Below are 13,771 nucleotides of genomic sequence, written 5' to 3'. Positions count from 1 at the left end.
AAACTTCTAGAAGTTTTTTCTTCTTTCACTGAAAATACATTAGATTTGGTCCAGCACCAGTGCAGGAACGACTCAGCTGCATGGCCAGGAATAACTCCATCTATGTGGTTGCAAACATTGGGGACAAGAAACCATGTAACTCCAGTGATCCCGGCTGCCCAAGTGACGGTCGCTACCAGTACAATACGGATGTCGTCTTTGATCCGGAGGGGAAACTGGTGGCTCGTTACCATAAGGTAAAGTGGCCTTGGAAAGGCAGGAACTAATTTTCCACTACTTCCAAAATGTCTCCTTTGGAAAGAGAATTAGATGCCAGTCATTGTCCCATGTCAGAGTTCTGCTTCTGTTTATAATTTGAAAGAATCTCTCTCTTGCTATGAAGTATTGATGCCAAATTTGCATTTCCTGTCATGTTTCTCAAAACCGACTGGTATGAAAAATGATTGCTCTGGTGCAATTTAGTGGCACGTGATTTTGGTTGACTTCCTCAGATCATTAAATCCCTACTACTGGAAATCCTGCTGCTGAAGCAGCTTCAGTTTTCAGTGCCAGACTACCCCTTCATGTTCCAGGATTTGAAACATTCATCTGTATCTCATTATAGATGAGTACTCTGATTTGAGAAAGACAGGCCCCTTCCTATAAATTTTTTTCTGATGCTGTTTCAGCACTGTTTTTGTACAATGGGAATTATTTGGACAAAACCATGGACCTAAGATGGGTGTTAAAAGAGATGAGGGCTTTGAAACGTTTGCACCCAATGAAAGTTCTTTCAGTATTATGTTCTTTCCTGCAAGTTCCATCAAAGTTGTTTATGAATTATGTGCCAGATATCATACCAATGTGGCTAGAGTGAAGTCAGTTGTTTATTTAATGCACTTTGGGCCCAGTGTTTCACCTTGTTGTTCAGAGATGATGCCAAGATATTTATTTGTGAGCAAACTGGGTGAAGGGAACACTGTTAATCCGAGTCTGGTCCCCCCCTCATTCCAACCTAGCATGACCCAGGTGCTGAATTATAAGTTCAGTAAATTTGGACCTCTTTTCTGGCTTGGTGTCCATGTTTATTGTCCAGGTCACTTGGACAGTAATAAAGAATTGTTAAAAAACATGTATGTGAAGGAAAAAGGAAAATGTTGGAAACCAAGAATGTTTGCAAACTTGGATTTTTCTGTTGGCTGAGATCATCTGCCTTTCCCCCATCAGCCCAGCCTTTGTTTTCTTCTGTGTTCTACAGTCTTCCAGTACTGTCTCATGCTTCATGCTGGTGTTGTGTACTTACAGCACTTCTGGGCATCTCCACACCAAGGTCACCAATTCTGTCTCTTGGCACCAGAACCTCCCTGCTCCTCTTAAATTATTATTATTCTTCTGTGGGCATTTTGGTCACCAGAAGTATAAACCAGGTAGGGAGAGTGGAGAGATTATTTTTATGATGACATCAGCAGACCTGAAGACAGCCAGCTGCTTTCCTAGCTAGATGCCACGGCAATATGTGTCTCCCCGTATCCATTTTTTGGGTACTATGATCATACAATTTTAGCCTGACTTCCTGCATGTGAGGGGTTCCAACATAGGTCAAAAATTTTCACAAGTCATTCTGAACAGTTTTAGGGAATGACTCCAGGATCTCACAGTAAGTGCCTCTAACTGATTTCTCTTTTTTCCTTCCCCTACAGTATAATCTTTTTACAACAGAAACTCAGTTTAATTACCCAAAAGAGCCGGAAGCTGTCACCTTTGAGACTCCCTTTGGGAAGTTCGGCATTTTCACTTGCTTTGACATCCTTTTCCATGAGCCTGCAGTGGTCCTGGTGAGCAAGATGCAGGTGGACACTGTGCTCTTCCCGACGGCTTGGATGAATGTTCTGCCATTTCTGACCGCAGTTGAGTTTCATTCTGCCTGGGCTATGGGCATGGGTGTCAATTTACTTTCAGCAAATACTCACAACATCAGCTTTGCAATGACAGGTGAGTTACATTCAGGAATTGTCCTCAGATTCAGAAGCAGGCAGAAATGTTTTAGACATAGTGAAGTCTCAGGAAAATAATGTTTTAATCAGACTAAAAATCTTCGTGGTACCATCCTAAATGTAATAAACACCTTCAAGCATTAAAATGTTGAATGTACTGGAAAAGGTAAAATTAGAAAGCCCATGACATTAAATTTTGATAAGTTGAAAGTGGAATTTTGTTTCAAAAACAGCACAAAGTTTCACTTAAATTTTCATTCTTTTGTTTAGAAGCAGCATTTTTTTAAAAAAAATTCAATCAACAGTTAAGTAGAGAAAAAATGTTTCAATTGAAACTTAATAATGTAAAACTGAAAGGAGGATTCCTATTGTATATTGAATAAAATATTTTCAGATTTTGGGGCTGCTAAGGAATTAGAGATATATATGTTTTGTTTTGCTCTGAATAAATATTTTCTGCCTTTTTTTCCCTGTAAACTGAGAAAATGTTGTTGTAGCTGCATCTGTAACTCTTCTCTGAAGCCTGAGTGAAAACCACAAAGGAACATTTTTGCCTGCCCTAAATAAACTGAATTGAGTTTAAGCCACAACCCTGTGTTTCATCCAGTTAAACATAACTACCCCCATGGTTTCCTTATTTGTCAAATATGCCCCTCTTAGAGCCCTGATCTATATTAACATGAACCTAAGTTTTAACACTATGATGGATATTTTAGCAGTTCTGTGTTTTAAAATTCTTCCAAAACTCTCCATAAGGTATTAACAGAAAATACTGTAACTGACAAACAGTACCAGTGTGGCATGGGGGGCGACTGGTCCCCCTGCCAAGCCATGCTCTGGGGTGCTGGCTAACAGAGGGCTGCTGGTTATCCTTGACAGGCAGTGGGCTGTTCACTCCAGAAGGACCTGCCGCCTACCATTATGACACTGGAACTGAGGAGGGATGTCTCCTGCTAGCAGAGTTGAGCGCATACCCCTGTCTTTCCCCCACTTACCCTCCTGCCATCAACTGGAGTTTGTATGCCACAAGTATCAAGAAATTTCCAGGAGAAAATGACACTTTTTCAGGATCTGTCCGGCGGGATATATTCACTTTCAGTGAACTCAGGCGCAAAAATGGAAATTACACCGTTTGCCAAGGAGACCTCTGCTGTCATCTGGTCTATCAGATGTCAAACAAGAGGAAAAACGAAGTTTATGTCCTGGGTGCATTTGATGGGCTTCACGGTTCTCTCATAAAATACCATTGGCAGGTAATTTTTTTTTTAGGGGTGAATGTGGCTACCCCAACCACCCCAAACCACTTGTCCGCTACTGCATACTGAGAACTTTTCTTGATATCAAATCCAGCTCTTGATTTTGAAAGTTTAGTGGTGTTTTACCTTTCTTTATCCTCCTCCCCACAGATATGCACACTGCTCAAGTGCGAGAGCACAGACCTGGACACATGTGGGCAGCCAGTGGAGACGGCTCAGACCAAGTTTGAGATGTTCTCCCTCAGTGGCACATTTGGCACCAACTACGTCTTTCCAGAAGTGTTGTACAGTGGGGTGCAGCTGGCCCCTGGGGAGTTTGAGGTAAGGGGGCACCCTGGAGCTGTTTGATGCAAAGTTTTCCAGGCTGTGGTGCTGAAAACTGGCATGTCAGCAAAGTCCCACTCAAGAACCACTTTTGTTGGTTTTGCAAACTGTAACTCAAAAGGACACATTAAAACAGGTGGATTGAATTATATCCATCATATCAACCTCAATGCTGAGGCTGAGAATCTCTTTAGTGTTTTCTGTAGCAAATACACCTTCCCACTTCAGGCCCCAAGTCTATAAACAACAGCTTTCAAGGAGCTATTTTCTACAGGTTTCTGCTGATGGGCATTTTAGGAGAAAAAGAAATCAAATACTCTTGAGAAGTTGTCCAAATGAGAAAAATTGCTTAGGAGTATCATGTGTAAGAGCAGAGATCCTACTCAGTTAAAAATGTTAAAAACTATTTTTTAGGGCTTTGTAGTGTTTATTTTTTTATTTGGAACTTAGAAGAGGCAATGAAGACAGTGAAAAAGATCTGAAAAGTTTTAGGGGAAACAAGGGTGACTTTTTTACAAGGTAGGGAATTGAAAAGCATTTCTCACCTTGCATACTTTTTTTTGAATGGGACTTCTGTAAAAATATACACATCAAAGAATTTATTGGTATGCTATGATCATAGTCTAACTTAAAAGTTATATGTTGTATTTTTTTAACAAATGCATGCTTATTTTTTGTCACAGAGGCTCTTAAAAAGTTGCCAGTGTTCATAGTCTCTGAACAACAGTGATTTCAAATTGATATGTAAAAAGTAACTAAGAAAAGCTACATATGGCCGGTAGCTTGACGTTTTCTACTTCCATCTGAAAATTGTTTAGGGGTCTACCAAAAAAAAAATATTTCAAATCTGTCCTAGATATATATATAGCCTTCATTGCCTTCTATGAGTCGAACGAGAACCTAACAAATCAGTTATTCTCACTCTCACCTTCTCTTGAGTTGGAGAAAATGATCTTTTTTTGTCCAAAGATGGAGAAATGTTTAAAGACCTCCTGGTCCAAGGAAATGTGGGAAGGCTATAGTGGGAAGGCTATGGAAGAGCCAAAGGGAATTCTGGTTTCTTTCATTCTCATGATTGTTTAAAAGTGTTGCATCAAAATATTCAACATCTAAGTTCTATTCTTTCTGTACTATGCAATATTGCTACTCTGTTAACGGACTGTTAGTGTCATTCTTTCTCTTTTCGATTAGGTTCTACGTGATGGGCGTTTGAAAAGTAAACATGGCACATCGAAACCGCTCATAACAGCGACACTTTTTGGAAGACTTTATGAGAAGGACCTGCCACATCCTCTGCGAACCTCCCAGTAACATGACTCCTTAGGTGTTACACAATCACATAGACAGGAGGGGAATTTCCTCATGACACGTAGCAGTTATCCTGTATGATTCCTGTTCTGCAATCTTGCACTTCTGCTCAGCGGCTGCGGCAGTTTGGTTTATTTAGGAGAAAGGGAAGTGATCACTCTGTTGTGTGTAACTTTTTAACAGTACTTGAGCCAGAGCAATTATTTTTTAGTATGAGTGCTGTGTCACATGAAACTTTTAAGCAGAAATTTCATTTCCTCCAAGGTATCATATAGATTGCTAGGACAAGAATAAAAAGAAGACTGTTACCAAAACATATGAAATGTGGTTTGTCATTTTACTGCAGAACAAATTTTCTCCAAAGAAACTCATAATTTCTGTTTTTCCGTGTGCTGTGGCTTCTTAGCATGCAATTTTGGAGGCTCTTTCCAGGAGTTTTTTCATCCTGGAAATAAAACAGCTGAGGTTGTACTTAGGGGAGGGACTGTACCACTTGGGAGCAGTCAGTCAAAACAGGCAGGGATTCAAAGTTGTGCTTGCTGGTGCCTGAGTTGTGGGGGTAGCACAGACTAGTCTTCCATCAAAGAGAAGAGGTTTTGGTCAAGCGTGGTTATGACTGACCTGTGGCAACCCTAATCCCACATGACTGTTCCATGTGTAGTGCATATGGGGTCCAGAATTTCAAGACACAGATGGCCATGCTAAGAGTGAGAATTGACCCTGCTCCCAAGCCAGTCTGGTACACTCCAGGAGCCTCTTGTGTTGTCCATAATGGACAACAGTTTGAGAAGGGCAAACAAGATTGATGAAGCTGCTTGTGAAGGTCTACAGTGTCATCCTGTTTACAGGTTTGCACTGGGGTCAGCACAGTCAGGCACACAGCATGTAAAGCATCTCCACAGCAGAGCAGCTGGGAGCTTCTCCCTGGAGGTGGTCCCCTTGGTCATGCTTTCCTGGCTGTCTTCAGTGCTGCTCGCTCAGGCCTCTGCACTTGAAAAGCTCAAGGAACCTCCCTGAGAAAGGCAAGAGTTATCCTGACTTGTAAGCTCTGGTACTGAAATGCATCCTAAACCAGTTTTTGATGCAAAACCATAACTCTGTCAGCTACTGCTTTTTTGCTCTCTGCCTCTGGTACCTTTCTGTTCTAGGCTTGGTGATTCCTTGAGATAGCTCAGGCCTTGTTTCCAGCAGGTAGGTCTGGAAGAAAGAAGGAGTCCATCTGGGGGGATCTGCTGCATCTCACAGCCCTCTCACCTCACAGGCACTGCCAGACTTACCCACTCAGGCATGGAGCTGGAGCCACAGCTCCTCCTACTCATTCACCTCCATCTGCCCTTAGGCTGCACTTCTGGCGAAATACACTGTTATTACCTGGCCTAGAATTGTTCGAGTGGAAAAGAAAACAAAAACCAAAACCAAAACTGACAAAGGGGAACTGCTACTGGGATAGCATGTGAAAGCAATTTGTCTTTTTTTTTTCACAATCAAAGCAGTTTATTAAAATCTTTTTTCACTGTTTGGCAATCGACAAAAAACAAAAGAAGAATCTGAAACCATTTTAGAAATAAATGCCTCATGGAATCATCAGTGACACTTTTGGAACAAATAAACTAAAGTCAACAGTAGGCAAAAAGCAGATTTACCAGCTCAACTGGTTAGAGCATGGTGTTAAAAACACCAAGGTTATGGGTTCTATCCCTGTATGGGCCATTCACTCAAGAGTTGGACTTGATGATCCTTGTGGGTCACTTCTAGCTCAGAATACTCTGTGATTCTGTGAAATACTTTGCAGGTTGATAGTACTCTAAATACTGAGTATTTCGGGAACTCTAGACATTAAGTTTATTAAGTTTTATCTTTCTTCTATCACATGCAAACTTCCGAAAGTATCTGTAGCAGTGGAATCAGTGAGAGTTCATTAGTGTTAATGAAACCGGGCCCCTGGGAAGATAACTAAATTTTTAAAGAAATTTCTTTTTTTAATTTAACGGCAGATTTTATGCCATGTTCTACTCCCTTATCCCTATTCAGACTGTGATAATTGAACATAAAAATCTCTCACGTATTGCTTCCTGGCATTTCTGAAGTTTTGAGTACTTCCCAGGTACCTACTGACTGTTTACGTTGTCAGAGCTGGACACAGATAGGATACAATTAATATTGCTAGTTAAATAGCTTATAGGATATCAGAAAAGGACTCTTGGATTTCATCCATTGAGGGTGCAGAAGTCCAGGATTCTTTGAAAATTACACTAAAACTGTGAAGAATGGCAGACCTGCAGTTCAATGTGCTGCACAGCTTTCCTCTCCCTGAGAGGGTTCCAAAAGTGACATACAATGGACCTCTGAGGAATTTATTAATCCCTTTCCCATTTCTGATGACAAAGCAAGAGTTTAGATGAGCAGAGAATTAAGTTGCATGGACTGTTGCAGCAGCCTCAGAATAGCTCCATCATTTTAATACACAAGAACCACAACTCCTGCTTTTGGGTAAGGATTCCCTGGAGAGATTGCAAAAACCAACCAGATCTTCACCTCAGTGACTACAGAAACAAACTACAGAAACATTCAGGATACAGAAACAGAGAGGTAATAAATGACAGATGCAACAAATCACATTTATCTGGAACAGTTTCTGTTAAATTCACAGAAGGTTAACCAGCTATGTAGTTACTTTCCTACCTGCTGGGTGGGAGTTAGAAAACAGAATGTTAGCTCGTCTTTAGTAAAAAAAAAAAAAAAAAAAAAAAGAATCCTGTCCTATGCTTTCCTAATGAGACAGAATTTGAGTTTCTGAAAGAACTGGAATATTTACTGACTCTGGGACAGATGTGCCAGAGGAGGAAAATCAAATTAATTTATAAGTAATTCAGGTAAATAACCCCACCTCAAAAGCTACTACAGATGGTATCTTAATGAACCCCATCCTTTTCTGAGCTGGAAAAGCCTGCTCTTCACACGTCAATATTTCTTCCTTCTACCTTGATGCTGGCCAAAGCAAACAAGACCCACCGGTCCACAGTGTTTCTGATCCCACAGAAAGAAAAACAAGTCCGTAATAGATTTTATTGATGCAAGACTTCAGATGAAGGTAGAAAAATACTCCATTAAACCAAATATGATCCAAACTTCCTTGCATCTGACTTAAGTAAAACTGGTAACAATTTTAGAGAAATTTTGACTAAAATCTAATGTACTTTACTGTACATATTGAATTAAAGTAAGCAGGCCTTGAGGAAAAAACAATCTGGGTGTTTTTAAGAGAGCAGGACTCTTCAGCCATGTCCTTGTACATATATTTAAGTCATCATGACCTCAAGCTATCCATTAAGTAATGTGGAACAGTGAGGTACAATCAGAGATTGTGCAAATATTATACCCAGTAATTCAAAACATCTATACCCAGTAATTCAAAACTAGATGTTAATGAACAACTCATGTTATCATAGGTGAATTACTGGCAGTGTGGGACACTGTTCCCAGGTACACTGAATTAGTGCAGGTATAGTGAGTGACAAATAGAATGGCCATGACCTGAATTTGAGTTGCAGAATTTCTAATTAACCAACAGTCAAATTATAAGCCCACTTCATCCAGACAGATGTATTTACAATGTCACTGTCCACCATCAGGATAGGAAAGCTGAAAAAGAGAAATAACTTGAATAGGGCAATAAAGACAGCAGCAATTATCACAAGGCTTCCTATAGCTAATACAGAAATGCTTCTCAGTGGCTTGTGATGGACTATGAGACGTCATGGACCCCAACAGAGAAGTAATTCCAGTATGCCTTCTAAAAATGAACCTCTTGACACTGTAGACAAACAACACCTCCTACCGAAGCCACAGAGGAGCATGACAGCATTACCAAGTGTTGTCTGTCTGTGAATTAGGCACAGATAAAAACGATCAGTCCTGGTGAAACAGAAACTTTGCATACTGACAACACTATGTTATTTTCTCTTTCAGTCTGGAAAAAAAAGGTAAGAATTAGCAGAAGCACTTGTAGCCACCACTTGTGAAAGTATCAAAATGTTTCTTGTAGCCACTCATTACCATAAAGTTGCAAGTGAAATACTCCATTGTCTGTTCAGATATTCTCATGACAGAAGAGAATTTCTACTAAAAATTTGTACAATATAAGAAATGCATTGTAACTACATGATTTTAACTTTGTCTATCCTTTTTTGCTGCTTCTGATGTTAGAGTTAATTTTTATGAACTCATAGTTTGATAGCTGTGACAGTGTCGGCATATAAGAGCAGCAAGGAGCGTATAAAGCAGAGATATATTTTAATGTCAAAAATATAGCAGTCTTTAGGAAACGCCTTTTCAGAAAAAAAAAGGGAGAATAATATTTGCATACAGTTGGTTGTCCAGTTTATTTACTGCAAAACGTAATAACATAAAACTAAAATAAATAAAGTAATTTAACCACCTTAGAGATAGTTCTCAGGAGCAAATGATGATTTTTGTAACAGCAATTTTTGAACATTTACTTCTAAATGAGTGTTAGGAGTGTGAGACGTACTTGAATTTGTCAAATGAAAATGTTAAGGTCTGTGCTTATAGGATGATTATTTTTATACTCTTAAATTCACCTTACTGTGTTTTATAGCCATATGAGACTGTGTTTTTTACACTGAAAAAGGACTATGTAGTTATAGGTTTTGGATTCTCTAAGGAAGATGTGTTGGGGTTTGTTGCAGATAAAACTTTCTTGTCGAATTTATGGATGATTTTGGAAAAATCTAAATTTTATTCTGTAAAATTTATGAAAATCTTAGAGAAAATATAATAATGACAAGGAGTTTCCATTAAATTGAGCAAAGAAAATTCATTGAACTCTAGGCCCATGCCATTGCTATGTTACAGACTCTTTAGGATTCACTCTCCCATACTTTTTAGAGACCTTTCCAAGTTTTCCATACAACATTTATTCCTGTGCTGATTAAGTGCTGCTAAATAATACCTAAAGCTCTCCCTTTCATTCATTTTGTCTCCACTAAGAGCCAGAAATCTTTACCTGATGGGTCCAATTGAGGTCCAATAAAGTCAAATCAGAGCAGTGAGTTTGCTATAGTACCAGTCTAATCAATGGTGGTATGTCAGTTTGCATCTACTGATTGTGCATCTGCAGACACAGAGATGTTCTGCATTTAGCTGTGAATTCAAATAGCCATAATCTGTGAATTCAATCAGCCATGTCCCTCATGGAGGTTCTCACACCACTTGAGTGGGTTTGGTTGTAGATGGAAGTCATCAATTCTGACCAGGAGAGTCCAGAGACGGTAACTAATATAGCTCCCACCTTTGCAAAAGTTGAGTGCACTGACCCTGTAAAATTCCCAGTATCTTAGTTTGTCATCCAGCTGACAAACTGTAGAAAAATTGATCAAAAATATACAAACTTCCCTACTTCATTAGTAGTTGTCTTCTCCAATTTTCTCAGACCTGTTTTTAAGCTGAGTTGGCTGCAATAGCTAAAATACACAAATAGTGGAAATACACTGTAGTTCATTGGGAACTTACTTTTAAAAAGAAAAATTATTCTTGCCTAAAAAGAAATCAAATATATCTGACAGTGAGATATGAAAAGGAAGAGCAAACTGTGAAAAGAAGGCCGTTAATACATAATGATGTACTTCCTGGTAACTAAGCTGAATGACAGAAAGCCTTTGACAGGTGTGAGTAAAAAAATATGTGTGGTGCCTTTCATAACTGGTGTCAGTTAGCTGTTCCTCAAGAGTATCCAATGTCTGTATGTATAAGCACTGTATAAAAGCTTAAGTTTGATCAGTCATCATTATCTAACAACAGGCTTAAACATTTTTTTTGTTGAAGAGTTTCTGAGTCAATTTTTAATGTTACACTAAGCCTTTTAGATTGTGTATTCATGGTAACATTAACCTCTGTTTGCAGGAACTCTTCCAAATTCAGTATTAGACTAAACAAAAAACAGAAAGGTTGTGCAACACTTAGTGTAATGACTCTTGCGTTTTGCCAAGGGAGTCTTACAATGCTTCTTGTTTTCTACTGAGTCTATTCTTACAGATCATTGTCCCTTCTGTCACCAAGGATGTGACCTGTATTCCTCCTTGACTTTCTAAGGCTCATCATTAGCTAAAATCTAGATTTCTTACAAACACTTGCAATGTGGAAGGGAGAAGCAGTAGCAATTGCAGATAAGAACAAAATGGACTATAGAGGATGAAAAAAGGAGGTGGGAGAGGAGGAGAGATACTTTCTCTTCACCAGTCCTCACCTGCATGAACAAAAAGTTATGCAAGCTGGTAGAGGCACATTTAAACAGCTAAAAGTCCTGTTGCTGCCATCTCTTCCTTCTCGGTGTCATGGGTATTGAACAGGTGATAGCTAGCAAACAAGAACTTGATAAAAAGTAATAAATCAAATTCAAATTGATTTACCTCTTCTTTGGTGACCTGATATTTAGTTGATATACAGCACCTACTGAGAAGATAAATGAAATTTTTCTGGTGAAAAAAATAGGCTGCCCAGGCATGTCTCTGTGAGACTGGGCAGCAGAGGGTAGGCATGAAAAGGTACAGCCTCTGACACTGGGAATTTCTGCACTAGTTGAGTTGCTGTTTCTGCAGTGACATGATACCAGTGATGTTCATGCACAGCATTGCTGCTTTCGGCTGCAGGAAACAACTGTGGAAGCAAAAGATGGCACTGCCAGGTTGCCCCCTTAAAAATGGCCCACAGTACAGTAGCACTGGAATCTGCAGCCTATTGGGCTTGCAAATGGACTATTAGAAGCAGTCAAATTTGTTCAATATTTCTAGGAAAAGAGCATGTGTCTGTTGTAGTCAAATTCAGCATCAGAAAGAGAACAGTCCATGAGAATGGAGGCTACAGGAGGTTGCTTATTGACATATAAACCTTTCTTACCAACTTAAGGTTTCAGTGGCTTCCAATGGAGTAGTCACACTTCCTGACCAGAATGTGACATTTCAAGACTTTGATTTCACCAAGAGTTGTCCTTGTTCAGCCTGATGTTCTCTTGTGCCACCTTGCTAGTGCCATACTTTACTAACTCCCAAGCCCACCCCAAACCCCCAGGGAGAAGTTACAAACTGAGCCCCACAAGTCCCACTAAGGGCTCAGAGAAACCTCAGGGGAGCAGAAGCTGAAAGGCCTGGCTTTCTACCAGTACAGCCCACCAACTGATGCACACAAACTGACCTGAAGTGGGTCAATCCTCCTCTCTGGGATAACTTTTTTGAAAGAAGAATGCTCCTTCTTGGGTTCCAGAGCAAAACTAAACCTCTTGTTGTTTGAAGATGATGGATGCCGTCAATGAGCTGCAGGTATAGTTCTCTGGTATGGTAAAAGGTATATAAATAGGAAAGCAACACCTCTTAAATCCCTGCTACAAAGCATATAAGCATCAGAGCATCACAAATAACTGACTAGCAGAATTTTTCATTTGAAGGAAACAATATCTTTTTAATCAGTCTTGTTCTCAAATATGGTCAAAGTATTATACTTAGAGTTTTTTGAAAATGTCCAGTCTGGGATAGACAAATCAAATTTTCAAAGATAACTGAAATTGTTAAAGTTTTTTAACATTACAGAAAATTGAAAGGAGGGAGTGAAACGTTGGACAATCTTAAAAATAGTTCAGTGCTACAAAGTCCATCTGTACCCTGACCACAATGAACGTTTCTCTTTATTTTGCATGCTTCTTTCCCTGAGCCTGGCTTTAACTTGCTTCAAATGGATTAATCTTTGCATATGCTAGTGGCTTGTCTCAGAATAGATTTATTACAGGCTTATCTTTCCTGAATATTTTAGATTTACGTCATCCTGTTGATGAGATTTTTCCATCAGGCTGTAAACCAGTCAGACCAAGCATGCAGCCACTCAGCTGGGAGTTTCACGTGGGATGAGTCACTATTGCGCTGTTGTCCACAGGCTCTGCTGGGTTGTGAGGAGGAAATAACTCCTGAGAAGGTACCGCCTCCATGTCATGCAGTCTGAAATACGATCAGCTGCTAATATACGAGTCTAGGATATTACTTTGTTTCATAGATGAATCTACTATAGTTAGCACTGAAGGTAAGATTGTTACTCTGCACAAATCACTGTGTTCTTTCTGTAATGAACAGCAATAGCACCAGCAGCATTGAGATTTTGGTGATAGCTGAGAGAATGATTTTAAAGCCATTCCCAATAGATGAAAGAGAAACACAGCTAGGGGGCAAAACACTTTTCAGGCACAGCTATGAATTCTGAGTAAGGCTCTTTACTTTCTGTGAAGTTATTCGAGGGCCATGAGAACAGAACAGAATCATACCTGTTTACCGCTCACCTCCTCCCTCCTCTGTGTTTGCCTTCTTGTTGGAGGTGGTGTTCAGAGGTCAACAAATACAGACAAAGCAGTCAAAGTCCTAAATGAATTCATGCTAGATTTTGGATGCACAGAAACACTGGAGAGGCATAAGAGACCTGCCCCGCTGTGCATGTGCCTCTGCTCTGGACACACAGAGCAGCCGGGGTGATTTGCCTGCCCTGCCAGGGTGAGAAGCAAGGGCCTGCTTCTGCCCTCTGGAGCCCTGATGCTGCTCTCTAGCAGAGCAGTTTTGCTGCTGAGTGAAGGCAATGAACTACATTACGGCATTACTTAGCAGGGCTACCAAATATGCACCCCGTGCAGAGACAGTTTCTCAGCTTCATATGGATGTATTTGCTTTGCTGTTAAAACATTACTTTCTTGGAATCCCTTTTCCTCTGTGCATTTCAGAGATTTGTATTTATATTGGGGTTTGGATTTATAGTCCTCATCCTAAGCATTACACTTTGAGAAAGAGCACAAAGATTACATCACTCTGTATAAACAGCTATTTTTATTTGGCAAGGAAAAGTGATGGTTTCCACTGAAAA

General features: G+C 39.8%; 1 protein-coding gene across 2 annotated transcripts in view; it reads left to right on the top strand.

The window, feature by feature from the left end:
* LOC108504764 (vascular non-inflammatory molecule 2-like) overlaps positions 1-5,295 on the top strand; it is a 20,239-nt gene extending 14,944 nt beyond the window's left edge. For both annotated transcript variants that reach the window (XM_017830177.1, XM_017830167.1), the window contains exons 5-9: positions 44-236; positions 1,680-1,971; positions 2,853-3,226; positions 3,380-3,550; positions 4,745-5,295. In XM_017830177.1, coding sequence (XP_017685666.1) covers positions 44-236; positions 1,680-1,971; positions 2,853-3,226; positions 3,380-3,550; positions 4,745-4,864 — 1,150 coding nt within the window. In that variant the 3' untranslated portion in view covers positions 4,865-5,295. The remainder of the gene's footprint in view (positions 1-43; positions 237-1,679; positions 1,972-2,852; positions 3,227-3,379; positions 3,551-4,744) is intronic.
* The last annotated feature ends 8,476 nt before the right edge of the window (positions 5,296-13,771 follow it).

This window comes from Lepidothrix coronata, unplaced genomic scaffold, assembly GCF_001604755.1.
Source record: "Lepidothrix coronata isolate B3197 unplaced genomic scaffold, Lepidothrix_coronata-1.0 Scaffold5, whole genome shotgun sequence".
NCBI classification, from domain to species: Eukaryota; Metazoa; Chordata; class Aves; order Passeriformes; family Pipridae; genus Lepidothrix; species Lepidothrix coronata.
Note: the sequence above shows the minus strand (reverse complement) of the source record. Positions and strands in the feature narration are given on the sequence as shown.